Raw genomic sequence first — 20,441 nt, 5'->3', positions numbered from 1 at the left:
CTACAACCCCCGCTCTCTGAGCGTGCTTAAAGCCACAGCGCCAAGCCTGCCTCTGCTGGTCAAAGACGGTACTACACCCTCATAATGCACACTAAAAATACACTCACCGGACACTTTATTAGCTACACTTTGATAGTACAGGGTTGGATTCCCTTTTTTCGTTCAGAGCAATCCCAAAATATTCATTACAGATTTTGGTCCATGACAGCATCACACAGCTCCTGCAGATCTGATGGCTTCACATCCATGATGTGAATTTCCTCTTCCACCAAATCCCTAACGTGCTCCGGTGGAGACTATGGAAGACATTTAAATAAAGTGATCATCACAGGTTTAAGAAACCAGTCTGTGATCCCACGTGAGATAAGTGTGAGTTTGCCTCACATTTCATCCACAGCTACCTTCTGTTGGCTCTCATAGGAATTTTTCCTGGGTATCTGTTGATGTGTCTTCCTGCTCACGCAAAAATAACTTATTTAGTTTTCCTGGTGTTTACACCAACTAACAAACCAACAATCTCTGTATCATCAGCAAAGCCAACATTAAAGACATCAGATGAGCCAGGCCAGCATTCATTAGTATGAGTAGATAAGACTAATGATTTAACATTCCCCTGTGGGGCTCCAGTGTCGGTGCTAATGGTGGGTGATACTTATCTTATTTATCACTCAATGATCTATCATTGAAAAAGGACTCAACCCTTATGATGGCTGCGCTGTCGACCTTTTTCTGTGACCACCTTTGCATTGTGTGGTCTTTCATTATGAAATCCAGATGGAAAGTCCACAACCAGAGCACATACATATGTTTTTGTTTTGGTTCAGATGACAGTGTATTACATGCACCATGTACTCTTCCTTCTTGTGGGTCCAGTTTTTTTTTTTTGCACGTCGTTGAGAACACCATTCTCTCAAAAGTTAATGCTACTGGACAATAATCATTTGAAACCCCGTGGTTGTGATGTTTTTGAAGGAGGAGCTATTGATGATGGTTTTACAGGTTCTGGGAACACACTTCTTCCCTCCACACTACCAGTTAATCCATCAGGTCTGGCTGCTTTTCTAATATTGATCTTTCTAAAACGTTGAGTGCTGCAATCACTTGCTTGTCAAGCTTAAGCCGTTCCCTAATTCAGATGCGTTGAAGTGTGATCCTTCAAACCTCCCATATAATTTATTCAGTTCTTTCATCCCCACAAAACCTTTAAGTCACTTTTCCCTCTCTTGCCCTATCATTGTGTACACTCCCTGCTCCATCTGTGTTATCTTTCACTCTATTTTCTGCCTAGACACCTCATCATCACCCAATGATGACGAGGTGTTTGTTTGTTGGTTCAAATCCTCAGAGTAGCATACAGAGCACTGCAATGGCCCACTGCACTCATGGCTGGTTGGGCTCATTTTTACATCATGACTCAGAGGTTGCAAGCTTCCACCTTCAAGCCAAAATGATTCATGTTTTTATTAGTTAGCCTACTGGCATCCACCTGCTGGTAGACTGTTCTTTCCATCTTCCCACTGCCTGTTTCCCACCACCACATGCACAGGTGCTGAGTTTTTCACACCTCTCAGGTCCTGCATATTGCCATGCTGCTTGTCCTGACTCTGTGCTGCACTGCGTGCTCGCCATCCTCTTGAGATTAGCTGCTACATACAGATATCTGTGAATTATCCTCCTTTGAAACCCCAAACTACAGAATAAATTTGCACTCAGTCCGGGAGGAATTTTGTCAACCAAGCTCTGTGTATATTTCTCAACACTTGGACCCCCTCCCTGGTTTTTCTGGCTGTTCTCTTCCTTCTACCCGCAGGAATACCCTCATACCTGGATCCGAACGGGGTCTGGCTGCGTTTCCTCAACAGCCTTCTGATAGCGTCTGCCCAGCCTTGCCTTGGCTGCAGTTCCTCCTGACAGCTTCTGTGGTTGGAGATTTAATTTTAGCCTGGCTGCAGAGGACAAAACATGACTGCTCAAAGCATTTTACTAAAGAACCTACATTATAAGAAATAAAAAACAAAAATTTTATTTATTGGAATAATGTGGATTTCCCTGTAACAAACTACAGAGAGGTATTATCTGTTGGCTTAAAACTTTGATCACAATAGCTCAGCTGAATTGTTTATCATTTCCCAGATCTCCAGAGGACCTAGATGATTTTGGTAACTCCCTGACTTTTATGTAGCACCAGTTTGAACTCAAAACCACTGGTGACATTATGCAAGTACAACACCACCAATTATAAAAAGGTAGAACATTCTTTCGTTGAGGTCCAAAAATAGCTGCTGGACACGTATGTCACTCCTGATGTTCTAAAGTGGCGACAGGTTTATTTTAGCATTGATAACTGGAAATGACTGTTTTCTGTATAACTCTATCAGTCTGTCACATCATAGTGGAAGAATTCTGGCCCGTTCCTCTTTACGTTGCTTCACTTCATTAAGAATCACAGGCAGTCATTTATGCACAGCTCTGTTAAGATCTCTCCACAACATTTCAATCAGATTGAGGTCTAGACTTTGACTGGACCACTTACATTTTTCAGCAATTCTGCTGTAGATTTGTTGCAGTTTCGTTGTCCTGTCCCAGTTTGACCCAAGCTTTAGCTGCCAGACAGATGACCTCACATTTGACTTTAGAATACAGAGGAGTTTATGGTCGACTCAATGACTGTGGCTGTAAGACAAGGCCTACTCATCACCCCTCCACCACCGTGCTTGACAGTTGGTATGATGTGTTTGTGCTGATGTGCTGTGTTTAGTTTTTGGCAAACATCTCCACTTTGCTCTCATCTGCCCAAATGAAATTTGTTCAGATGAAGCCATGCTGCCATGTTCTTTTTACAGAGAAGAGGCTTTCCCCAGTTCAGTCCTTTTCTAAATATACTGTCATGAACTTTAACATGTGAACTGAGGCCTGTAGAGCCTGACATATAGCTCTTGGGTGATTTGCACAATCTGACCTTGGGGTGAATTTGCTGAGATGTCCACATATGAATGATGGACTTGTCTGGCCTTATAACCCTCTTTTTTCCTTGGCACTGAGTTAACACACTGACCTGCTTTTACAGAAGAGCTCAGAGTTACTGCTGATCAGTTAATCAAGTGGATCTGATTATCAGCACCGGACTGTTATGTGTAAGGATGTACAGGACCATAAATGTTGGTGAGCTCTATACTTAAAGGCGGTCTAGAAAAAAGACATGACGGATTTTGACACTACAGAACTTTACTTGAATTTGATCCAAGTTCATTGTCTATACAGGGTTTTATTTACAAGATCTGAAATCAGGAAAGGGCAAAAACAGAAAAAAACCAAAAAAACAAACACTAGATACAACTGAGGTATTAGCTAAAAGCATTTACAGGTATGTAATCTTTCTAGTAAATATCTATGATGATAAACAGAGATGCAGTGTCTTCTGCTTAAAAAAACATCTTTTTTTTAATATATATATCACAACATGAGGTAGGAGAACAGTGTCTCAATTCATGCAAGAACAAAAGTCTCATCACACTGTAGTATTGGCAACATAGTATGCAATGGTCATACACAGACACTGTTTCATGTTTCAGAACAGCATCAAGGGGGGGGGGGGGGGGGGAGTTGTCTTTTTTCCATCTATAACAGGATGTGTATCAACGAAATCAGGGTATTCTTTTTAGTGACCGGCCATCAGTGTGATCAGCTCTACTTAAAAGGCTAATTACAGCCTGAAGAAAAGAAAAGAGAAAACAAAGAAATCACACACCCAACTACAAATCAAACCACCTTCAAACACTTCAAAGGTCAACTTGTAGCCATTTACAAGTTCTCGTCACATAGGCGAATGGTTATGCAAATCTTGCATTCAAATCTGTTCATGTGGTAAATAAAACACAGCTACCTCCACTTTTTTTTTCCTTTTTTTTTTTTTTTTTTTTAAGTCAGTTGGGCAAAGTTCACACCTGTAAAAACTGTACAAACTAGATCCAAGTTCTCATAACACAGCAAAATGCAAAAAGGCCCAGCACGCCCCATTATTCTTTAGTCCTTTTTTTAATCATTGTGATGTGGTTTAAAAAAGTTAAACAGCGCCCCCATGTGTATAAAATGCAAACTACTCAGAAAGTACAGACCTCCCTTAGATATCTGCTCGTGTGTTGAATTTTTAATTAATATATATATATATATATTTATTTTTATATATGTATTGATATATTTTTCAGCTGAAGAGGTAATTAAGTGAATAAAAACTAATACTGATTATATTCTAAGTGAGAAATGACGAGGATAATATATGATCTTAAATCAGGACACAATCGCACGTCCAGAGCTACATGAGCAAAGCTGCTGTGCTTCAGTCAGACATTGGAGGCCCGCCCACAGACACACATTCCAAACAAATTAGGCTACAGGTTATACTCTTCATGATCTGACTCTGACTTTATATTCAGCTAGCCTCTGATCCACTCGCGATATAAAACTTGCACACGTTCAATATTCATGCGCCAACTCAATCTGTGTGTCATGTGCAGGGAAATCTTTTTCTCTTTTTTTGTACATTAAACAGACCGATAGTGGCCCACAGATACAAAAAGTAAAGGGGCAGTAAACCATGCAAAGAAAAGAAAAGAAAAGTTTTCATTTTATCCACAAAGCATTTTCAATTTTGCTCAGAGGAGACAGAAGGGAGGAAAACAGCTTACATTACACAGTAAACAGTCCATTATGATGAAATCCACAAAAAAGTTCATAAAGAAGGGAGGGGAGTGTGTAACAAAGTAATATTTTCCTATTTTTTGCTGTTGTCCTGCATCGCATCTCAGTAAACCACGTGTTCCACTCCCCCACATCCACACAAAGTCAAGTTCTCACATCAGTTTTCATGAAGAAAGCAAAAAAGAAAAATAAACAAACACTGGGGCTGACTGAAGCCTCGGTTCTGATCCAAATATTATAACCTTTTAAGATTATTTATTTATAAGAACAGTTAATATATTAATGACTACTGTATTTACAAAGTGAATATAAATCTTTTAGTTAATACGTTAAATATTTTCTTTCATAATTTCAATATGGAACAACAGTAGAGTGTACATTTGTGGCATGGGGGTTGATTTTTACTGGTTTGTGCACCTGCACCTGCTTTTCTGACTGTCAACAAACCACAACTGCCCGCTTCTTCAGCTCTGTCATCGTAAAGGGAAGCTGTGTGAGAAAACAGGATGGAGCACAGTGGAATGTCTATCAATTTGCATTAATGGCAGATGCATTAAGAAAAAAAAGAAAAAAAAAGCTCAGAGTTTAACCGAGGCAAACCACCTCCCACACCCCCCCACACACACGATTATTTACACACACACACACACGCACAAGCTCGCTCGCTTAACCGGGATCTTCTTAGTGGCAATAAAAAGCTCCTTTGCCTGGCAACTGACACAAAAGTTTTCTCTTCCTCTGGCTGGACGTCTGTAAGCTCTCCTGGGCTCTGACAAAAAAAACAAAACAAAAAAACGCTGCACACCCCCAGCTGATCTCACACAGGAGGTGGATGCACGGGCTGTGTGAGCGAGTGACTGTGGGAGAGGGGGCAGAGAGGGAGGCGCTGGCTGGGAGATCCTGTACAGTCTGGCTCGGGGGTGGGCAGAGGGCCTCAGACAACGGCAGCTGCCCCCGATTCTGACGGCACAAAAAAAAAAAAAGAAGAAAGAAAGAAAAAAAGCCTCCTTCGGTACCGCCGGCAAACGGGCCACCCAGCCTGCCGCAAGGGGTGAGGTGGGGGGAGAGTGCGCTAGTCTTCTGGGCCCTCAATTCTTCCCGCTCTTCCTCTCCCTGCCTGCCCGGTCCTGTTTGTTCAGTCAGGCAGAATAACGGAAAGCAGGACCCAAACCACCCTGGACTAACTGCCTTCACCTGCGACCCACTTCTCACATGCGAGCAGGGTGGGGATACAACGGTCTGCTAACAATAAAGAAGCCTGAAAGCAGAGGGGCAGACTACAACTTTGATCATCTGCTGGGAACTCTGGGGCCATTGTTCTGCATGAATGCCTGCACTGCACCGACGCGATCGAGTGTGTGCAGGCACGTAAGGATGTCGCATGAAGTATAGTAACACGGCACAGCTACCACGCGTGAGGGCTCTGCCTTTCTTCTTTCGGCTCGGCCCCCATGTCCAGACGCATTCCTTTCCCAGAGGGATCTGAAGGGGGGGGGGGGGGGGGCACAAGGAGTGCACAACACTTCTTCAAGCCGAGCCTGAAACAGCAGTTTTTCCTTTCTATCTTGAAGATAGACAGGCTAGAGGTGAAAAAATAAAAACATAAAAATACACAGTGTTAAGGAGTTTCCGAGCAGAGGACAATGGAAGGTGTGCGCTCTTCAGAGGAGATGTGGGGCAACTGGCGGTTCATCTAGCAGACTGTTTGGTCTACATCAGGAGAGCCCAGGTGGCCCAGCAGAGGAGAAAACCAGTCTGTCGCTAGGAGCAGCTGTAGTGCAGGAAACACTACTCCCTAGCTAGCTACCTTGTAGAGATCACACCGAAAAACACTCATTTCAAGTTCAGCATCACTATTGGCATATTTTCATTAAGTCCATTTTTTTTCTTTTTTCTTTTTTTGTACAGTAAAGGTCTTTGTCCCCCATAAAGACTTGATGTTTTCGCATGTTACACAATGTAATAAAATGTCCGTGCAGTTTCCTGCGGTCGCTGGTACTTGGGCTTTACATACAGAAAGACAGAGTAGGGGCACGGGTCAGGCGGCGCCATGTGTTCGGGAGTGCTGGCTGCTGTGCCAGGTAGTAGCGTGATGTGACGTCCTCAAGGAGGAGCGAATCTGTATCCGAAATCTCAAAGTCAAAGTCATTATTAGCTCCAGAAACCAGTAAGCAGGAAGGGAGGGTCGTAGAATATGGATTGGAGAACAGGGAGGGTTGGGGTGGGTTATAGTGAAGGATTGAGTTGGTCTTCAGTGGACCAGTCTTCAGTCTGTGAAGCAGCTATTTGTTCAGTAAAAACTATAAATTAAACCCAACATACATGCCCAAAAACCTTTAAATACTGTTTAAAGAGAGGGAAGTGAAAATTTAAAAAAAAAAAATAATTTTTTTTTCCTTTTTTAAATGATCATTGAATTACAAAAACAAAAGTCAATCCTACACTAAGCAAAAGGGGAGCGTAATGCACAACTTCAAATCAGCCTGAGGAGACGTGATGCTCCTTTCAGCTTTGGGCTGATCTTTTTGTGTCTGTACACTTGGCGGGTGATGAGGAAAGGAATGAGGGGGGGGAGGGGAGGCGCCCGGAGGGGCGGCAGTTACTTTTGGCCAGCCGCTGGGGCCTCTGAGCAGGGTGGGGAGTGGGCGTTAGGGGGTCCGGTGGAGGGAGTAGGAGGAGGAGAGGGGCTGCCTCCCATCGTGCCAGACTGGGCCATCTGCTGCTTCAGTTGGGCAATCGTGCGCTCCAGCTTCTCGCGCGCCTCCCGCTCCATGCGCAGCTCCTCCTGCAGCTCCTGCCGGTCAGCCTCCGCCCGCTCCAGCCTCTGACGCAGGTCGGACAACTGAAAGGAGACACAGAGACGAGCCACATTACTCTCACACATTTCCACATCTAATAGTAATCTGTCAACAGTCTTCATTTCAGATTTTTCTTAGCAGGCCCGCAACTGTTCATTCCTCTGCAAACTACTTTGGTCGTAAATATTTAAAGAAATGTTCCCAACAAATAATTAACTAAAGCCCAACATGACATCATCAAATTGCTGTGGCTTGTTCCGGCAACAGGCCAAAAAAAACAGTAAAATCCTCATAATCAGGCAGGTGTTAACCATCAAAAACAAACCAACAGAGACCCTGCATTTAGACACATAGTTGGCTCAGAGGCTTTTACAACACACACTGCAAAGTGGTGCAGACAGAATAACTACTGTTGTGTTTTGAGAGCTCTTAAACCATCAGTCAGAGTAACCATTTATTGTATTTTTCCCCTTTTAGCAGTAAACAAAGAAATGTGCACCAAACCTTTAAAAAAAAAAAACAAAAAAAAACCCCATGTTGAACTCTCAGAGCCACACAGAAATGTGCACACCCGTTCTCTTAACAAAGGGACAGCTTGATGCCAAAGGCAGGAGGTGGAAGAGCTCAGGCCGATGTAACAGAGATTAAGATTAGGTCTACTGAAACCCAAACAGACGTCTGAGTATGTGCTCCGCACAGACTCACACAGCATCACAGTAAATTCTTTCTATTTGACTGCTACGTTTAATAAGTGCAGCTCCAAATAATTTTACCTAAAAACCTGATTTAATCATGACTCTAGTAACTACAGATCCAAAGATAAATGTTTGTACATACATGCTGATGAAAATGAAAAGAGAACTAATTGTAAATGCTTAGCGAGCTCAACTTTAATATTAATATGCAGAGTGCTGTGTTAAAGTGTGCTTTGTTTCAGTCCCACTGGAGCTTTTCAATCTTAATGTCTTTAAGATAAAAACGCCATATGTTAAGTGATGCAAGCCGGTGAACACACTTTATGTCACGGAGATTCACTCTGATGCAAAAGTCTGTGCATGCATGTGTTCCCCTGTAAGCCCGTACCTGTGCTGTGTAGTGGGCCTCTTGCTGGCGCTGCGCCCCTGGCTCGCAGGCGCAGGCCTGCTGTCGGAGCTGCTCCAGACGGGTTTCCAGCTCCAGCTGCTCCTGGCGGGCCTGGCCGAGCTGCCGTGCCTGCTCGCTGTGCACCGCCTCCAGCTCGCTGCGCAGCTCATGCTGCTCGGCGCTCAGCTCCCGTAGCCTCGCTGCTTCGCCTCCACGCAAAGTCTCCAGCTCCTGGGGGCACAAAGAAAAAGTCACATTTCAGTGACTCCTGCAAATGGTAAATAGACCGATTCGCATATATAGTCTTTCTATCTAATATTCACACTCTGATGAAATTTGGGGGTCCAGGATCTTGCAAGGATACTTTAACATGCAGGCTAGAGCACCCAGCAACCTTCCGACTACTACCTGCTCTACCGCCACATTACAGAAGCTCCACAAGGAGGCTGTTTGCTTCAGTTTGCTTACATTTTATTTCATCAGACATTTTGTCACCAATACTCTTTAATGGTGGCATCTCATTTTAGATTACAAATGCAATTTTCCCCAAATCCCATTAGTGAAGAACATAATTCAACTGTAGATGCGAATGTCACCATAATCTAGTTCAACTCAGTTTCCATGCATCCAAACTGAAATTAAACCCAGGGCTTTAATAATACGCTAAACGAGTGAAACACTGATTTATATGAACTGTTCTGCTGACTTGTGTTAAAAACTGGTGGAACAATCTGATACTGACACGTTCCACGTGATGGGAGGAAGTAATAGAGGGGGTTAGTGGAAGGTGAAGATCACCTCCACATCAAGGACACTTCTAATGGGCGGAAACAGTTATCGGCTCGTTGATCTCGGCCTCGTTTATCTTTCCGACCACCGACTCACCATTTCCAGCTGCAGCTGCTTGTGCAGGGTGGAGTTGAGCTTCTCCTGCTGCCTGCTGTACATCTGCATGATCTCCACAACAATCCTGTCCTTGTCGTCCTCCAGCCCCCCCACCGTCGCCACAACGCCGCTCGTGGCAGAGCTCACGTCCTTAGCTGCTACATCCGTTACCGATGACAACAGCGACGCAGGAGGAGGACGGGGAAGAGGGGTGTGGGCGGTGATGTGGGTGGCTTTCTTGTAGCCTGGGCTGCTCATCTCCATGGAAACTGCCTGGGTTTGGCATTCCCTCTCAGTGGCCGAGTCAGCAGCAGCACATTGGGATTTGGCCTCCCCGGCACCAGCAGCGACAGCAGGCGACGCGTGAAGATCTGAGGAAGGAGGGAGATGAAGAAGATGAAGAAAGAAGTTAAAAAGAAAAAGAAGAAGAAGAATGGTGGGTGAAAGACAGGAAGTGCGAGCCGTGCTAATGCACACTGCCACCCGCGCTTAGTAACACCCTCGCACAACCTCATAAACGCCTGCAATTCTTCCTCAGCACCAGTGCACTCACACAGCGCACAAGTATGGCTCGGCAACAGCTGACGAACCAAACACTCGCCCACAAATTTTCTGTGTGTTTGCCCTCAGACGCACGCAGAATAGAGAGGAATAAAGGGCCATGTGTGGGAGCCGCGCTGCTCTGCGTGGGCTCCTCCACTGTTCAAACCCTGGCTTGTTCCCTCGCTGCGGCCTGGGAGGAGGAGCATCATGGGAAACAGTGGGTAGGGTGGTAATCTCTGGCAGTATCGTAATTTAATTTGATTCCAATCGCTTAAATGAGAAGGAGAAGACTAGTTTCATCTCTAGTTCAGTTCCAGCTGACCTGGTTTTAATGTGGGTGACTGGCTAATAAAAAGGTTAGAATTATTTAAGCACCTCTCTGACAGCTTCCTGTGAGACAACTGTGACGTGACAATGTAATTTGAAATATAACTTGTTTCATAATGACTAAAATTGATATGTATGTGAGAGCTGGAGAGATGTAGAAAAAAAAGAATCAGGTGTTGGGCATCTCTGGATGTTTAGTGCCCAATGTCTCTTTAGCCACTATGTAGGCTAATAAGAAATAGAACTTGGAGGAAAATATGCTATCAAGTGTAAAGTCATCAAAATGAATTAAAAAACAAAAAGCACCAAGAAGCTATAAAGCTCAACAGTGATGCTTAATGTGTTTTCAAATGTGATGTGTGAGTTTCAGAATTTCCACAGCACCGGTGCTTAACGATTCTCTTACATTTTTGATTCTGTGGAGTTAGAAATTCATTTTTTTGAATCTCCCTCAGGCTTGGTGATAGAAACAAAGACTTGCTGTACTTCCAAATTCGTTTGCACTTCATTTATCCACTGAGGTCAAGGTTGTTCATTTGTGGAGTTCTCGCAAAACAAAACAGTGTTTTTAAGGTGGAATTTTTAAAAAAGCAGCCTCTCTGCAGTAATCTTACGATCCCATAAGCCACGAGGAGACTTAACACAAAGGCACAGACTACAGATAGAGTTGTTTTCTTTGCCCAACAACACTTGCGGAAAGTGCCCTAGTGTGCTGCTCTGCTGGGCTTAGCTTCACTCACAAAATACAAGATACAAGATCCAACTGGCACAGTGACACACAAAAACACAAGTGCACAAATGTAGGTTAGGTATGGCAGTGTATTTGAACCATAAGCTCGCAGACAGACAAAAATGATGATGAAGAAGCAGGTGGGGAACAAGAAGAAGATAATGATGAAGAAGGCGAAATGGTGAATGGTGACAAAGACATCAGGAGAACAGAGGGTAATGATCATGCAGCATGTGCGTGACAGGAAACGGGATGCTCTGTACACAGCATGTTGGACCCGGAGAGGACAATCATTTACTGACTCAAACTGGCTAGTGCATGTGTGTGCCTGCACACACACCCAGATCCATGCTCTGAAGTGCACAAATAACAGGCGTGAGTCATTTGGTGGTAGATCAAAAGGAAATAAACAGAGGAGAGAGAGAGACAACCACAAAAGGAAGAGTGAACGGCACAGATATAACAGGGGGAGGAAGGCATTAAATGAGGGGAGAAAATGTTTAAAAAAAGAAAATGATGAAGGGGTAGAAGGCTTGAGATGAAAGAGGCAGAAGAAGGAAGTGCAGGAGCAAACGGAGAACCCGCTCAGAGAGGAGGATGTGGCGACAGCTGATGGGAAGAGAAAGAGGGAGGAGAGACGGACTGGTCGGAGAAGAAAAGAGGAAAATGCCTGAGAGGAATGAAAGAGAGGGAGGGCGACAGCTTGGCAGTCAGACGTGGTGAAATAATGGCATACAGAGAGCATTCCTGTGATTCATCCTCTCTCTCTCTCTCTCTCTGTATAGACGTAGATTATATAAAAATATACAGTACACACACATCTCATTAATGCAGGAAAAACATGAACGCATACACATGAAAACACACACGAGGAGGTCATGGCCGTTTCCACCCCGCCAACACCGAGGTGTCCCCTGAGATACCACAGATGCATCTCTAAATAAAAGCTGAACTGCCAATTTGTCACATGACACTGCACAGCTGTGAATATGGCTCAGTTTTAGGGCAATTTTGATGACACAAAAATGTTTGAAAACTACTGGAATAACCAAATATCGTTCGTACTGAGTGTTTGTGGAAAGCGTTTATACGAGCTCTAGTTTGACAATTTTCAGCTAGAAAATAGTGGAACACAACTTTGTCAGAGATCACACTCCATGTAAATGTTTTTTTTGTCTTGTTATAGCCAAAAAATATGCACTGTTAAAACAGTCTGAATGTGTGTGTGTCTCCAGTCAGTTTTATGCTTTTTAATTAGTCAAACTCCAAGTAACTTTCCATCTTCATGTCTGACACCGTTAATTAAAGAAAGACAATCTGTGTACAGAAACTCTTCCTCTACCTGCCCACTCACGCTGGGTTCTGCAGCTAGACTCAGTGTCTCTGCAGATGTGCAGCTCTTATTAACTGCTGGAGATCTAAGGCCTGTTATTAAATGGATAAACTGGAAGCAATTTCCTGCCTTTTGGCCCATTATCGGCTCTGCCATTTTCAGCTTTTCACTTGAACATAATTACAGAGCGTCAGCTGTTGCTTTTAATTTCACAAGAAGGTCAAGTAAGACAAGGTATGATCTTATTTGTTGTTCTATTTGGCTGATTTGTATGGTTTCCAAAAAGCATGATGAAGTCAGATTATCTTGGCAGCTTTGTGTCGGAGGAAGTCACATCATCTCTGATCAGATTTTTCTTCTCGTTTACACGACAACAAACATGTTCCTGCTCTGCTTATCCAACATCAAATCCCTCAGGCAGAAGGCAACAATAACATGGTCACTGATTTATTTCTAATCCTAATTTGAAGACCAGATTGTGTGTTTAAGTGGTTATAGCATGTATGTTGAGCCATTAAAAAGCTTTACACGCGTCTTTGCTGGTTAATAATTCAGCTCTGCTGGGTGTATTATTACTGACCCATTGGCGGCTCGTCGTGGCCCAGCACTCTGCGACTGTAGTGGTGTTTGAGCAGTGCGCTCAGCATCTCGGGGCTCATCTCTGCCTCCCTTCGCAGTGACACATTGGGAGCCACCATCTTATCATATGTGTACATGTAGTAACTGGAAGAAACAAAAAGAGAAGGCATTTAAGCACTCAAATAAACATCATCTAATTTTGAATCAATTCACAATTTTCTTCATTAACACCAACATTTGTCTGGTTTCTAAATATGTAAGGACTGAATTAAGCATCTGTTCTTTGCCCTTTTATTCTAGGCATACAGGAACTAGCGCCACCTTTTACATAATCTTGTGTTTGAAGCGATGATCGTACCAACAAATTATTGACTCGGCAGCTACTTTAACTAATGTGGCGTTTGCTCTAGCCCAAAGTAAATGGACGCTGGGAAGGCTGCAGGAAAAAAAAAAAATCTCTGCCACATGTTTACAGGATCTCAGCCTAAACACATCTTTTGCATATCACAAATGTTCAAGTAGTGGATGCAACTGGGAGAAAGAGAGATTGTGCTGTGAGATACTCCCAGGCCACTAAACCAACACTGTTTCATGATGGTGTGAAGGGAAGTTAAAGAGAGGGAGAAAAAGAAAGGAGGAGAAGAGAGGAGCTTTGAACCCCTCCCCCATCAGCAGCCCCCTCCAGACAGGGCTGAGGCTGGAACAGTGAACTAGGGTAAGAATGGCAGCTCAGTGGGACTCTGTGCTTCGTTTTCTTCCAGAGCAGACACACAACGCTTGGTCTGTCTGCTCGCCTGAATGAAAACCACTCCTCTACATGAAACGGCTCAGAAGCAACTGAATAATGTAAGCCTGGCTTGTATGTGACAAGTGTAGCACTAATGGATGTTTGCGGCGATCCAGATTCGACTTTAAGTGCTGCGGATGTCTGGCACGACATCCAACTGTTAGGGCGCTGCATTATTACCAACTCTGGGATGCAAAAGACACACTGCAAACTGGTCTTGACTGGTTTGTACGTGTAGCAATCGTGTGATGCTGACAGGTGACCAGAGCTATAATCCCTCCAATTTGTCTGGCCTGGAGTCTGCAGGCCTCCACGCAGTCAGTAAGTCACAGGCAGTCACATGTAGCTATGGCTTTAATCTGGGTCAGATTACTGTGAGCCACATCTAAACAAGAGCTGGTGTCCCCTGGGGATGGAGAGACGGTGGGAGATGCAGAGGGCTTGGAAACGAAATGAGGAAGGAGCGAGTGAGGGAGAGGAGGAGGAGGAGACGAGGGAGTGCAGTCACAAGAAATTAAAAGAAGAGGAAGAAACTGAAGCCAACACAAAACTTAAAAACATACACCTATAATATCTGGCAAGGAGAGTCTTATCTCTTCTCCGTGTTTTTACAGATAACACCAGGCCATCTGGCACAGATTCAGGTATCGATAAGTCCTTAAATAACTGCAGCTTTTAATTTTGTCTAGCACAACCAACTAAAACCATCTTTAAAGTGAATACCACTCGTCTCCTTCAGCAAGATTTAATAGAGTTCTCTACACTGGAAAAATAAAACAATGTGAGGGGCAACAACTGCTTCATTCATTGATTATGCAAGTTAATATTCATAATTTCAGACATTTCAGATTTTTGAACAAAGTCCAAAAATTTTTCTAATAACCAGAAAACTCTTCACACATGTTGATTTCCTGCTTTTCTTTTCTTTTTATATGAAAACACACAGAATATGTTTATTTATGCAGCACACAGTTTTAAAGGCAGCCTGCTGTAGGCTATTAAATTTTCAAAGATGAAACAAATAATCAAGGGAAGAATCTTCTTCATCTTGCTACATCTCTAAAACCACCAAATAAAAGTGGCACTAAGTTTGAGATGGTTAATTAATGCTGTTTATTAACAGGAAAATATTGTGATAATCATCATTTATTAAACCAGAATACCACACGCTCTCTGCTTTTCGACTCCGCTTTATATCTTTGTTGGAGAAATTTGATCTCTTTGGTGCAGTGGAGATCAGAAATATGATAGTTACAAGCCTCAAAGCTTTTACTGGAATAACTGACTTAGGGTTAATAAGGTGTAGTACCTGGGATGGACCAGGGTGGGGTGTCCTGGCTCCTCCTTAATTTCTGAGAAAAGCCGGTTGAACACAAGAGTCGGTGGAGATGCTTTTCCCTGTTGGAAACGCAAACAAATAGATAAATGTGGCACAAAACAAAAAAACAAACAAAAACAAAACTGCACATCTTCCATCCTCATATATTGATTGGTGAACAGCCTTCACAGCGCATTAGATAAATTATTACAAAAGCAATCAGATGCATGAACGTGCACACACACACACACAAATACGTGGAGAAAGACAGCGGAAGGAGAAAGAAATGTGCTGCACGTGGCGCTCTTGGAGCCATAATATAGTTAATATGCATGCATACATGTGAAAGGGGGATCATCCATCAGGCATCAGTTGAGACACTGGGCACGTTAGCGGGGGAGGGGGCGAGGAGCAGAGCAGCTTGGTACAACAGAGGAGAAGCATGCCGCTATGAATGAGTGAGCAGGGGGTGTGTCTATCAGTGGGGGGGGGGGGGGGGGGGTACCTGAGCGTGGAGGAAGGGGGAGGAAAGGAATGGGGGAAGGTATCACAGGGAGGGAAATGATAACTGACCTTTCTCGCTGGGTCAGCATCAGCCAACTTGTCGCTGGTGGAGCAGATATCTAACGAGGGTTTCCTCACCTGGCTCTCCTCCTCCACCACCTTCTGAAAACAGAAGGAGAGAGAAAGAGAGATGGTGGTTAAATAGACGAGCAAAGACACCCCAAGGTTAAATACAGCAGAGAGCGAGAGGAAGACACAGATGTAGTGCTGCACCGAATACATTTGTTGGAATAGTCTGAACGACTCAAAATGAGCATTTCCGTCAGGAGGTGTGAGAATGCGAGGAAGCATGCAGAGAGGAGAGAAATTACACCAGGCACGCAGACGCAGAGGGGGAAAGATGGAGACAAACGGCACTTAAACGATAGGAAATGGAGACAAATGACACTCAAGATGTAAAGGATGGATACAAATGTGTGCAGAAGTAAGTGAACTAGCCTGAGCTGGCCATAACGCAGCTGTGAGGAAAACGAAGGCAGCGAGGAAATGGATAAACCTGGTGTCGCAGCCGAATGAGCCCATAGTGGAAGGCCTATGACTAAAACAGGAAAAAAAGCCTAGCTGTGAGTCGACGCGGCCTGTTGCTACACGCTTCTGAGCGTGTCAGACATCGGCATACATGCAACGCAGCTGGAATCAAAACACGCGCTGTACAGGAAAATGTACGTTTGTGTTTCCTGTGTCAGCGTCATACCCTCAGAGGATGTTGAGTAAGAACTGCCTGCTGCCTCTAGTTTTGTCTATCTCACCGTTTCGTTTTGGGTTGAGGTTTTTTTTTTTTATATCCAGGCCACGCTCGGCGAGAGGCCACAAGCTGATGTAGCTGATGCTTATCTGTGACAGGCAGGCCTGACACACATGCTCCGTGCATTTCACAAACATGGTCTACCTAACTGACAGGTAACAGAGACAGCAGAGGAACAACAATGCACAGCATCGCAATGCGAGCCGTTAGGGAGCCCACAGCGACCGACACACAGCAGATTGAGAAGGGAGATGCAGAGAGAAGAGAGATGGTAAGAAGAGGAAGGAGACGAAAGAAGAAGGGGAAGAGAAAAGTGTGAAAGCATCAATAATTGACTTAGTACCCGTTTAAAGCCCGCTATAAAACGTTTATCCACAAAACGCAGACACACAAGCTCTCAGTGAATAATAAACAGGCAGCTTTTCATCAGCTGGACTAAAGGATTTTCCTCTGTGCTGTACCGGCTAAGAGCTTGTGTCATTACCAGCGCTAAACAGCCTCAGAACAATGCCAGCAAATAACTGTGACAGCCACGTATTAGCCGCTTATCATTTATACCGGTCCAGCAGCAGCCTCATTCAGCAGCTTAAGCATGTATTATTTACAAAAAACACAATTATTCACCTGTTACATATTCCACGAAGCACACATGATCATTTTTATTTATCTATTCACCTTCTGTTTCGCTACCTAGAGAAGCCACAGCGTCTTTCTTAAAAGAATTCATGTGGCCCTCGAAGAATTGATGTGACACATGGATACCTCTAAATGCCATCTTACTTGCACATAACAGTCGATACCAACATCTATTTTTAACAGCAATTAATTCACGGCAAGTGAATGTGACCTGTGACTTTATGCTCTGTACCTCCACCTCAAATCACAACTTCTATATTCATCAGCAAAAGAAAACAAAAAAACAAAACTAGTAGTAGTGATTTGCATGAGAGTTTTTCTGAACTGTATGTAGGGGGGATAGTCCCTTATTTACAAGGCCATGCATGAATGAGCATGTTCATGCAAATGTTAAAAGGCTGGAGCCGTATGTGTGAGCCAGGTGTGGTTGTTAGTCTGTGTGTATACAGACGGGACCTCGATCATTTGTGAATGTTTATGGTTAGTGTGTTTTTGGTTTTTTCCCGTTTCCCCTTCCAGCACTGCAGCACTGAGTGGAGGAGGGGGAAGGGACAGAGTGAACAGCTCAGAAAGAGAGAGGGGTGACAGGGAAGAGACAGAGAGAAGGAGGACTGACAGAAACCACGATGTAACCACTGCAGTGGTGTGGCGGTGAGCTGGGTCTGTCCAATGTAAAGAATGGTGTGTGTGTGTGTGTGTGTGTGTGTGTGTGTGTGTGTGTGTGTGTGTGTGTGTCAAACACATACAGAGGGAGCGCGTGGGCCAAACTGATAGTAACGTCAGGTCATACAGAGGTCTTTCATCTGCTTGATCTCTACAACGACAGATGTTTGGCTGCTAAGACGACTGACAGCTCATTAAAGGCTAGGTCTGCACCCTCCTTTGTCTGTGTGTGCATGTGTGTGTGTCTGTATTTGCAAGGACCAATTAGACCTTGAGAGCGAGGACATTACTGGTAAACAAGGACATTTTGGCCAACGCTCATTTTGGGGCTGTTTGAGGGTCAAGACTGTAGGTTTTATGGTTAAGGACAAAGAACAGATTAAGGTCCAGGGTTTTCCCCTCATATCTGACGCCAACTAAAGAAGTCTGGAAATTCCACCAAAGGAAAATCACCAGGAAATAAATAAATAAATAATAAAATTTAAACCCATGGCTTTGCTTCATTAGTTTTGCTTTGTTTTCTAATTTTAAACTACTTATTAAACCGCAGTCGAAAAAGTATCCCAATAAATGTTATCCTATAAAAGCTCATAAGAATTACACCAAAAGGATTATAATTTGATTCAATCTTTCATTTGATCGAGTCACAAAAGTTTAGAAGGTGTGAATTCAAAAATGATTTAAGAATTTAATACAAATCGCTAGGTCTACCTGCAGTACTTTTAGTGCCCACAGAGAGGCCGCAGGCCACACTTTGGCAATCACTGATATACAGTCTGTGTGACTAATGGTGGTTACAGGCATAGTCACCCTTCAAAAGGAAACTCCCAGGGTCTGGGTTTTAGTATAAATGTGAGAAACACCCAGAAAACACAGTAAAAGAACAAGGCTGCAGGTGGGCCATTACTTCTGTATGTTCTGTACCCACACACAGACCAAACAAACATGCACGTGTGTGCGCTACACTAATGGCTGCCTGTCGCTCCCAGTGACTCCTGCATACCTGACAGCTGACGGCTTAACGCCCACCACCCACTCACGCACACACGCACGCACACACCCCTGCTCATTATTCCTGCTGCTCTGCACTCTCTCTTCCTTAATGAATATGTGCCAGTGCAAACGTTTGCACATTTCGGCACTACTACCATTTTCCTCACCTTCCCACCCCCACCTTGCTTTATTAAAAACACACCAAACTGCTACTGGGTCCTAATCTGCAATAACGAAGTACCTCTCTTATCTGGGGTGCCTCTGCAACACACAAACACACAACTAACCCCCTTATGTCTCCAACCCTTTGTCAGGCTGAAGCTCGCCTTATGACAATGTGGATTAGCATTCCACACACTCACTCGGCTGAACTCTGCTCTGTTGATCCTAATCACCAGCAGTCTGCCTGCTGCTGCAGCTTCACGCTGGCTTGTCCCACCACTGTGTAGCTGGATGTAGCCGCAGCCATGTGAACTCACAGTGACCCATTTTTTCAGCATACGTGACATTTCTGCAGCAGACGCTTTAATGGAGTAGAAAGTGGTTTTTCTAATGTGTGTCTGTGTGTCTTTGTAAAGTGCCAGTAAATCAAACAGTAACAAGCGGCACTTTACTACGCAGGCACCCATGACTGTACATTAGCATGCACAGTCTGGCAGAGCAAATGTATTTAAGCGATAGCCCACACAGCAAAGGAGCATTTCAATGGGAGCATGGCATTCTCCTGTGAGCAGGGAAAAAAGAAAAGATGCTCTAACTGCGCATTTTTGCAGCTGGTTGAGGTTTTTGTTCATTTTTGCTAGAACCAAGATGAAGTAGATTGCATACCTCGCCACGTTGCCAACGAGCTGCTGCCTGACTGGGGTGAAGGCTGTCAACCTACAAAAGTTGACAGTGAATTTCTTCATACCTGAAGACTGCACTTCATTTAAGTGAGTCTCCTTCAGCTCATCCTGACAAGACAACAAGCAGAGTCTCTTTTTCCTACTCTTGGTGTAATTTATATGAACCACATATGAACCAACGCAGACTGACACACACACACACACACACACACACACACAGCAAACAAGCCCGAGGTCAAGCGCCACTCCACTCCTGTCACGTGGACCCACTAAATGACTGCTGTCTCAGTGCACAAACACACACGTGCAGTTACTCTTTGCTATAAATACACATCCGGTCCCCATACATGCATAATAAAACACACACCAGGCTTACCCCTCTAACAAACACATACACATAAGATGGAGCAAACTGGCACTTGCGGTCTCTGTTAGTTAACAAATCTCAGGAAAGTCACAGGTTACTTCAGCTCAAACTTGCACGATAAGCTGACAGAAAACCATTTCAGGAACTTATGTAAAAAGAAGTTACAGCTCATTTCCAGCTCCGTAAACTCTACTGGAGTAGGTCTGCAAAACTCGCAGATCAAAATAATCTCTGTTTATCTTATCACGAGCCTCTCACTGAAATAAGCTGTATTAACTCCTCCTGACTGGCTGCTCATCGCAAACAGAAGGTTTATTTGGGCTTGTGTGCTCACAGCAAAAGCCATGTGAATGCGTGACGACAACAGAATAAAATATACCCACTGTTTGACAATATACAGAGCCAAAAGTAGAAAATCCTACCTGAAACCGAGTGTTTAGAGCAGTCTGAAGCCTGAGCTTTAGGCTCGTAGGGATTATGTGCACATACGCTGACCTCATTATTTCAAAGTCTGACCATGTTTAATATGGGTATCCAGCATTGTAAC

The 20,441-nt window shown here is 43.9% G+C and overlaps 1 protein-coding gene across 2 annotated transcripts in view; it reads right to left on the bottom strand.

Moving 5' to 3' along the window:
• Positions 1-3,060: 3,060 nt before the first annotated feature.
• skila (SKI-like proto-oncogene a) overlaps positions 3,061-20,441 on the bottom strand; it is a 35,817-nt gene continuing 18,436 nt past the window's right edge. For both annotated transcript variants that reach the window (XM_086272113.1, XM_086272114.1), the window contains exons 3-8: positions 15,655-15,747; positions 15,073-15,161; positions 12,978-13,120; positions 9,465-9,835; positions 8,580-8,810; positions 3,061-7,540 (exon numbers count right to left, since the gene is read on the bottom strand). In XM_086272113.1, coding sequence (XP_086128239.1) covers positions 7,298-7,540; positions 8,580-8,810; positions 9,465-9,835; positions 12,978-13,120; positions 15,073-15,161; positions 15,655-15,747 — 1,170 coding nt within the window. In that variant the 3' untranslated portion in view covers positions 3,061-7,297. The remainder of the gene's footprint in view (positions 7,541-8,579; positions 8,811-9,464; positions 9,836-12,977; positions 13,121-15,072; positions 15,162-15,654; positions 15,748-20,441) is intronic.

This window comes from Aulonocara sp. 'chitande type north' Nkhata Bay, linkage group LG18, assembly GCF_057382095.1.
Source record: "Aulonocara sp. 'chitande type north' Nkhata Bay isolate Kocher_YH1m ecotype deep benthic linkage group LG18, A_spYH_male_GT1.1, whole genome shotgun sequence".
NCBI classification, from domain to species: Eukaryota; Metazoa; Chordata; class Actinopteri; order Cichliformes; family Cichlidae; genus Aulonocara; species Aulonocara sp. 'chitande type north' Nkhata Bay.
Note: the sequence above shows the minus strand (reverse complement) of the source record. Positions and strands in the feature narration are given on the sequence as shown.